This window comes from Lycium barbarum, chromosome 1 (assembly GCF_019175385.1).
Source record: "Lycium barbarum isolate Lr01 chromosome 1, ASM1917538v2, whole genome shotgun sequence".
NCBI lineage: Eukaryota > Viridiplantae > Streptophyta > Magnoliopsida > Solanales > Solanaceae > Lycium > Lycium barbarum.
The window spans coordinates 157,855,838-157,864,509 of NC_083337.1; the positions used below are offsets into that span (position 1 = coordinate 157,855,838).

At 38.4% G+C, this 8,672-nt stretch overlaps 1 protein-coding gene across 1 annotated transcript; it reads left to right on the forward strand.

Moving 5' to 3' along the window:
- The first annotated feature begins 2,813 nt into the window (after nucleotides 1-2,813).
- On the forward strand, nucleotides 2,814-8,440 carry LOC132600198 (uncharacterized). The gene is made up of 3 exons (XM_060313292.1): nucleotides 2,814-3,316; nucleotides 6,354-7,644; nucleotides 8,010-8,440. Exons 1-3 carry the CDS (start codon nucleotides 2,954-2,956, stop codon nucleotides 8,237-8,239), a joined length of 1,884 nt encoding a protein of 627 aa, XP_060169275.1. The 5' UTR covers nucleotides 2,814-2,953; the 3' UTR covers nucleotides 8,240-8,440.
- The last annotated feature ends 232 nt before the right edge of the window (nucleotides 8,441-8,672 follow it).

An 8,672-nucleotide genomic window follows, 5' to 3' on the forward strand; every position in this document is an offset into this window, starting at 1 on the left:
GGCATAGCAAAATTTAAACTTTGCCTTATAAGGCAAACTTTTAGTTATGCCTTAAGGAAAACTTACGCCTTATGGGGCATACTTTTAGTTATGTTTTATGGGGCACACTAGTTAAGGCATTACTAAAAGTTTACCTTGAAAAGTTAAAAAAAAATATACGTATATATGCTTCAAGGCAAAGTCTGCCCCCTCCGGCAGACTTTTAGTTAAACATGACTAAAAATCTGCCGGAGGGGGCTTAACGAAATTTAAACTCTGCTTTGCAAATTTTTTTAAAATTTTTGACTAAGCGGGGGTTCGAACCCGGAACCTATGGGTTTTAGCCGAAGGGCAAAATTTAAAGACCACAAATATTAGGGGCAAAATTTAAATACCACCCCAAAAAAGGGCAATTCTGCGAATTGCCCTTCTTTTGGGGTGGTCTTTAAATTTTGCCCTTCGGCTAAATCCTATGGGTTCCAGGTTCGAACCCCCACACAGTCAAAATTTTAAAAAAAATCGCAAGGCAAAGTTTAAATTTCGCTATGCCCCCATCGGCATACACTTGTGAAGAAATTACCAAAGTTATGCCGGACCCGGCATACTTATGCCTTATGGGCAGATTTGGCATAAGTATGCCGGGTCCGGCATAACTTTGGTAATTCCTTCACAAGTTTATGTCGGGTCCGGCATAAAAATTTGCCCATTAAAAGTATGCCCCCACCAGCATAAACTTGTTAAGGAATTACCAAACTTATGCCGGACCCGGCATACTTATGCCTTATGGGCAGACTTGGCATAAGTATGCCGGGTCTGGCATAACTTTGGTAATTCCTTCACAAGTTTATGCCGGTGGGGGCATACTTTTAATCTGCAAACTTTTATAGTATGACACATAAGATAGAATTTTTCCTTAAGGCATAACTAAAAGTTTGCCTTATAAGGCAAAGTCTATACCTTAAGAAAAAGTTCTGCCTTATGTGGCATACTTTTGGTTATGCCTTAATTAAAAGTCTGCCCCATAAGGCATAGTTCCTTAAGGAAAAGTTTTGCCCCATAAGGCATAACTAAACTATGCCTTGGGGAAAAGTTATGCCCCTTCCGGCATAACTTTAGTTTTTCCTTAAGGACTTTATGCCGGATCCGGCATATACTCCCCCCAGCCCTGCCTTGCGAAATTATCTTTTTATTTTATGCCTGAGCGGGGGTTCGAACCCAAAACTTCAGGTATCCAAGCGAAGGGAAAAATTTAAAGACCATAAATATGAGGGGCAAAATTTAAAGACCACCCCAAAATAAGGGCAATCCGTGCAAAAAAATGCATGTTTTAGAGCCTGTTTGGATTGGCTTATAAGTTGCTTATAAGCTGTTTTCAGCTTTTTTGAGTGTTTGGTTGGCCAGCTTAAAGTTATTTTGTGCTTAAAATAAGCTCAAAAAAATAATTGGGCCCATTTGACTTAGCTTAGCTAAAGTAGCTTATAAGCTAAAAAAATAAGCCAAAAAAATAAGTTAGACTACCCCCAACTTATTTTTTTTTAGCTTATAACCTGTTTGCAACTTATAGGTATAAGCCCATCCAAACAGGCTCTTACTTAGATCATTTTTTTGCGCGGATTGCCCTTCTTTTGGGGTGGTCTTTAAATTTTGCCCCTCATATTTGTGGTCTTTAAATTATGCCCCTCATATTGCTGGTCTTTAATTTTTGCCCTTCGCATTGCAACACTGAACGTTCACGGATAAATCATGAGGTCCTGAGTTCGAACCCCCACTGAAGCATAAATTAAAAAAGAAAACTGCAAGGCAAGGTTTGGGTCGGGTGTATGCCAGATCCGGCATAAACTTATGAAGGAATTACCAAAGTTATGCCGAACCCGGCATACTCATGCCTTATGGGCAGACTTGGCATAAGTATGCCAGGTCCGGCATAACTTTGGTAATTCCTTCATAAGTTTATGCCGGGTCCGACATAACTTTGAGATCTCATGTCAACTTTTTACAGATTTTTAGTGACATCAAAATGCTCTATTAAAATTCAAGTGGTTTTCGTGTCAATGTGACCTAAAGACTTTCTTTGCTACATTTCCTGTATTGGATATATTATAACTGCTCTTATTAATATATTATGGGGTAGTGTTAGAAAAGAGTAGTTGTCGTGATTTTGTTCCATTATATCTAAGCCTAGTTTTTCATGAGTATTAACACTATGATAATTGTTGACGGCATTTGCATAACGATGAGTGGAAGAGGCCATGCACAAAGTTTTACCATGAAGCCTTTTAGTTCTGTAATAATATTAGAAGGAGGACAATGAAATTCTTCCTAGGTACCCTCATCCGGTGGGGGCATACTTTTAATGGGCAAACTTTTATGCCGGATCAGACATAAACTTGTGAAGGAATTACCAAAGTTATGCCGGACCCAGCATACTTATGCCAAGTCTGCCCATAAGGCATAAGTATGTCGGGACCGACATAAGTTTGGTAATTCCTTAACAAGTTTATGCCATTGGGGGCATACTTTTAATGGACAAACTTTTACGCCGGATCCGGCCTAAATTTGTGAAGGAATTACCAAAGTTATGCCGGGCTCGGCATACTTATGCCAAGTCTGCCCATAAGGCATAAGTATGTCGGGTCCAGTATAACTTTGGTAATTTCTTCACAAGTGTATGTCGGTTGGGGCATAGCGAATTTAAACTCAGCCTTGCGATTTTTTTTTAAAATTTTGATTGGGTGAGAGTTCGAACCTGAAACTCATGGGGTTTAGCCGAAGGACAAACCATAAAAATTTCAAATATGAGGGGCAAAATTTAAAGACCAGCCAAAAAAAAGGAATTGCCCTCCTTAGATTCGAAGCCATGGGCCCAAAAATCTCTTCCATCAAGTGAAAAGGATCATTATCCATATTCTTGTTACGCTGAACAAAACAACTAACGACGGAAACAATTCCGGCACTCCTCCAAAAATCCTGAGACATGGAGTCCGACCCGGAAAATAGCGGAGCTCCAGAAACCCATCCAAACAAACGAGTCAAAACCCTAACCATAAATTCACTCGAATCGTCCTCATCCGCCAAAGGCAAATCAAAGCTCGAACTTTCTGATTCGGAATCGGATTGTTGTGGAATTTGTTTGACTGAAACTGGACATGGAACCACAATTATACGTGGTTTTATCGATTGTTGTGACCATTACTTCTGTTTTGTGTGTATCATTGAGTGGTCTAAGGTTGAGTCCAAATGTCCTATGTGTAAACGCCGTTTCTCCACCATCCGTCGCCCGATGAAACTTCCCGTTTTTCCTACCGAGCGTGTTGTTAATGTTCCTCTTCGCGATCAGGTTGTTTACTCTTTCTTTTATTTAGTCTTTAATTTTATGTTGAATGTTTGATTGCTGAATTTGCTCTTTTTGGACTCCTGTGAGCTCAATTTTATACCTTAATTTGACTCATTTATGTAGTAAAACCATTAAGGCTCAAGGTTGTGGGTTGAAAAACCACGAGCTCTCACGTCCAATTCCCAACCAGGCAAAAAACACTTGTGATTTCTTCCCATTTGTCCAGGCCTTGGTGGACAGAGTTACTCGGTACCTGTGTTGGTGGGAGGTAGCAGGTATCGTGTGCAACTACGGTTATAAAAAGAGCACGTTAAGGCGATTGTCAATCTATGTTTAAATAAAACTAAAATCTGCCAGTAATGCCGATGATTATGGTCGACTTGTGAGTTACGTCTACAGATAAAAGGGAAAAGATAAAGAGGTTTGCACTAGGATAACATGTGTTTGTAGATATCCTTTTTAATGATGTATTAGGGCTCGTTCTTGCTGATTTTTCAACTCAGAAATTGGCAAACTATTTCTGTTTGTTAGTTATACTATGTAATTTACTGAAATGATGAAAAGCTGATGTTCATTTGCTGTATGAAAAGCTATCGACTTGGTCTATGGTGATTTCATTAACCTGCATTTACGCATTTATGTCTCCGAAATTATCGAACTGCTGTTTACACATTAGGATACATCATAGATTTCTAATCAATTTATTTTGAGCCGAGGGTCTTTTGGAAACAGCCTCTCTACCTCCATGAGGTAGGGGTATGGTCTGCGTCAGGGGCAGAGCTACAGCCTAGTAAGGGTGGTCAGGCGAACACTCTTCGCCGGAAAATTATATTGTGTATATAGGTAAAATATTATACTATATATGATTATAAATCACGTTTTGGACACCCTTGAAACATCTAGACGAGATAGTCCAGCGGTATAGTGTGTTCTGGAAAATCATGGAGCAGTTGGGCCCGGAGGTACGATTCCCAGCAGCTGTGCGCGCCCCTCACCTTTCCAACCTCCTAGTTATTCTTAACATTTTTAAAAGAGCAACACTAATCCAACCACACCTTTCCTATTTTAGTGCTCATAAAGAAGAATACTAATATTAGAATCATGAGAGTGGAAAAGGAATAAATTGATTCCTTAATATAAGGATAATTAATTACTTTCTATATCTAATTTCTATTACACATAAGCACAGTGGCGTACGCAGGGTTTCTGTAAGCAGTGTCGATATTTAAAGAAGTGAAATATAAATACATAACTATAGTGACATCATATTTTAGAAAAATAAATTCAAGTTGAATTACAAATTAAAATTTCAATTCAGATGAACCTTAGATAATTCCATAGATTCAACCCAACCCACCTAAAGAAAACAATGAATGTTTTTAAGAAATTCCAACTAGAAAGAAAAAATGAAAAAAAAAATATTAAAAGAACTCACATTTGAAAGAGCAACGGACAACACCAAAAATTGTAAAGCAACTTTAATCTCCAATTGCAAATTTAAAAGAAAAGTGAGTAGTTTTTTCAAAGTTAGGATTTTAAGTTGCTTGAGTAATCCTATTCCACAATAATATTAAATTATTTATTGACTACTACAATAATATACTCCTTGTTAGGTAAAGAGTCGCAGGTTTTAGCTCGGTTTAGATATTGCTGATTAGGTAAAGAGTCAAAGTAAGAAATAAATCTCATATTGGCAACATTTTGAACAGAATAAAGTTGGCTCGGTTGGATAGAGCTTGGCTCTTTTGAGCAAGGCATCAAGAGTTCAAATCTTTGTGGCTTCTTTATTTTTAGAATAAGCCTAACAAACTTTCAAATATATGCTACTCAATGGGATCGAACACGCGACCTCAAGGTGACTGGTTAAGTGCCAAGCCAGTGAGCTATCAGCGATGTAGTGTTAAGCAACGTCATCTCTTTAATATTTATCGAAATACTTTCTTTTGCATACTATTATACATACATAAATAAAAAAAAATCCTGATCAAGTGGTGTCGAATGACACCCCTTGGATACACGTGGGTCCGCCCCTGCATAAGCAAGTTCGTGCTATAATAATAGTTAATAAATATGTTATTTTGAAATAATTCAAAAGTAATATTACTTACTGAAATAATCCTTAATTAAAGACCTACAATGTAAAAATCCCTGAAGAAAAATAAACGTATCAGTAGCCAATTGGATTCCCAACCAATTTGCTTTTGACTTTCTATTTCTTTTCATTAATTTTCTTAAAATAAAACTTAAAAGTATTTGTTTAATCGAAAGTTAATTAGCAAATCCTAAACTCTCTATAACTCTGCCGAAATCGAAAGCAAAAGGCTCCATAAAGAAACTAAAAGAAAACCTGATTCTGCTTTCCATTCTTCGTGTCTTGGTGCTATCACTGTAGTCGTAAGAAGCAGGCGAAAGTTTGAAGCCTAAAAGTGGTTTCATTCTAGGTTAAATTCTCTTTTCCTTCTCGTATTTTTTGCTTAGTCTGTTCACCTCATATTAATTTAAATATGAACTCATTAAAGCTAAATATTACGCAGTTTGATTTTTGAAATTTTTGGTGCATCCATTCATTTAAAAAATCAATTACTTATATTATGTAGTTTGATTTTAAATTTCCGTGCACCCATTCATCAAAAAAAAAAAAAAATTACTTATCCAATGCTTGAACACCCTTCGTAAAATTCCTGGCTCCGCCACTGGTCTGCGCACACTCTACCCTCCCCAAAACCCACTTTTGGGATTACACTGGGTATGTTGTTGTTGTTGTTATCTTTAGCCAATAGTCTATCAGAAGTCTCCTATTAGTTATCTGCTATCTTTAGTTCATTTACTTCTCACTGCACTCTGAATAATAAAATATTTATTATAGTCATCTTAATGCTTCAAAGGTTTGGATTGGAAGACTTTTCCGTTGTTTCTACTTTTTGTGGTTCATTCATGTTCATATGTATATTTTGAAAGATTCACGTGGTTTGTGGTAGGGTAGACTAGGTATAATCTCCTGACTGCCTCACATGTATCACTGACGAAAGTGCTTATGCAGGTTTGTCATCACCTTGGAAATGTAACAACTGGACCGCGGGATCTCTACGCGGAAGTGCAATGTAACATTTGCCACAGCACAGCCGATGACAGTCTCCTGCTGCTGTGCGACCTTTGTGACATTGCTTATCATACTTACTGTGTTGGCCTTGGTGCTACTGTTCCTGAGGGTGATTGGTTTTGTGCAGACTGCTCACTTCTGAAGGCTGAACAGGCCCAGAATGAGACAAAAACTGATTGCTATACTCAAACTAGTTTCAGTGATCACCACTCAGCAGAATCAGCAAGACCTGTATCTGTATATGATATTGTACGAGAGTCTGTTGATGGTGTTGAGAGCGCTCCAACTGGCTCTTTGGTTGCGTCTGGAAGGCAAAATACTTCTCAAAGAAGCTCAATTAGGTTGGGTTCGGTAGGACAAAATGGTGTTGCAGGACGTGCCGCTATGTTCAATGCCAGAACCCTAGGGCATTGCCGTAATGTCCATGATAGGATTCGCACATTACGTGAACATTGGAATGGTTTTCAAAGTGGATCCTTGACGTTTCCTTCTAGAAAAACTAGTGCTAGTATTGCTAAACTAAAACCTGTGCGTAGCAGCTGTTCTGGTGAACGGCCTTTAGTTTCTTGCTCGAGTCAACCAATGACTTCTCAGTCTTCCAATCAAAATAGACAGGACAGTAAAGGATCAATAGAGGTGGAGAAGGCATGGAAAATGTTGGATATGGCTAAGGCAATTGAACGAAATAGTGACAGGAATAAATGTTCCGGTCAGGCCTCAAAACACGCAGTTAAGAAGAATACTAGCAGCAAAGAAGCTGGTGAATCAAGCTCAAGGTCTATCTCAGTAAAGATTGAACAGCATCGGCCTAGTCATTCCGAGAGTCATGTTTGTAAGTTGGACACGAAATTAAAAGGTGCCTCAGGTGTATATAAAGGTTCTTCAACCGCATGCGGACCATTATATAGTGAACTTGTATCTTCGAAGGAGTCTCAGACTTCACTTCAGTCAGATGTCTGTCATGCGAACAATAGACTACCACAGGAGAATAAGTTGTGTGCTGGTGGGTCCACACACTTGATTTCTTCTATCAAGTCGGCATCAAGTGCTACTATTGTAGACAAAGGAATCTGTTGTTCCTCAGATAGCATTGTGAATCCTCCTCAGGAGAAACTCAAGATCGAAAAGAGTGGCATTAAGAGAAGAGTTGCGGTGGAATGTGATGCCAAGACTGAAATCCAATCTCTTGTGAAGCTCAACCTGAAAATCCTGTGCAAAGATAAAAAGCTCGGTACGGCTTTTACTTTGACCTGTAGTTAGCTGATACATCAATCACTTCATTGCATTCAAATGGTAAATAACTGTTGTAGCATGATGCATCTGGTCTGAGTTGGTTATTCTTTCTTCTACTTCTATAACTACATATATAAAGCAAATGGGACTATATACAATTTTGTCAATGTGTGCTAATAATGGGTGTGGAAGTCATTCACAGTAAGTGCATACATCTGGTTATAATACTTTGTCTCATTGATAGCACTTCAGCGCATGGAATCTTCAGTCTTGTAATCTGTATGACCAAAAACGAAATTTTTACCGCATGATATTCTATTTCTTGACGCTTGATATGATTTTAATAGACTTTCATCTGTGCAGAAGTTGACACATTTAAGCAAGTTGCAAGACTAGCCACTCACTCCATCTTAGCAGCTTGTGGTCTGGAGCACAAAACATCTGGCATTTCTTCCGTTCCAGAATGTGTGTGCGTCCATGCAGAGGAAGTTAAGGAACTCAAGAGATCTACTCTAATGCCTAAATCGTGCCGAGAATGTTTCTTTTTGTTTGTAAAGAATGTGGTGAATACTATAATGCTAGACAACAGCTGAGGATTGGTACTTCATTTTTAACAAGGCCAAACAAACTAGATAGCGACGATGGCTAGTTTACAACACAATTAGACACTTTGCTGTACTTGCTTGAGGGACAGGTTACAATTGTACCATCGATAGATTGGTCATGGGATATTTATCATTTAGTGGGTTATTCTGCATTCTATCATATTCATGAAAGCTCATTTCCTTTGTCAAGTCATCCCATGTAGTTCTGTAACTTTTATTTCATATCCTCCCAGTTTAGTGAGACACAAATATAAACAGAGACCTGTTTTATCTCTTTGATTGTACCCTCTGAAGTTTGAATCGAAGCACACACCTTTTTTAGGTTGGGCTGATTTTTGAGTGTGGGCCCTTGATGTGGACTTAACAGTAGCAGTTTGGAGTCCATAATATGGGCCGGGAAGTACTTAGCTCGGAAGTAAAA

Excerpts from the sequence above, each read along its gene's own strand:
- LOC132600198 (XM_060313292.1), top strand. The coding sequence starts at position 2,954 with ATGGAGTCCGACCCGGAAAATAGCGGAGCTCCAGAAACCCATCCAAAC. Across the intron at positions 3,317-6,353 it reads ATGTTCCTCTTCGCGATCAG|GTTTGTCATCACCTTGGAAA; the intron begins GTTGTTTACTCT and ends GTGCTTATGCAG. Across the intron at positions 7,645-8,009 it reads GTGCAAAGATAAAAAGCTCG|AAGTTGACACATTTAAGCAA; the intron begins GTACGGCTTTTA and ends TCATCTGTGCAG.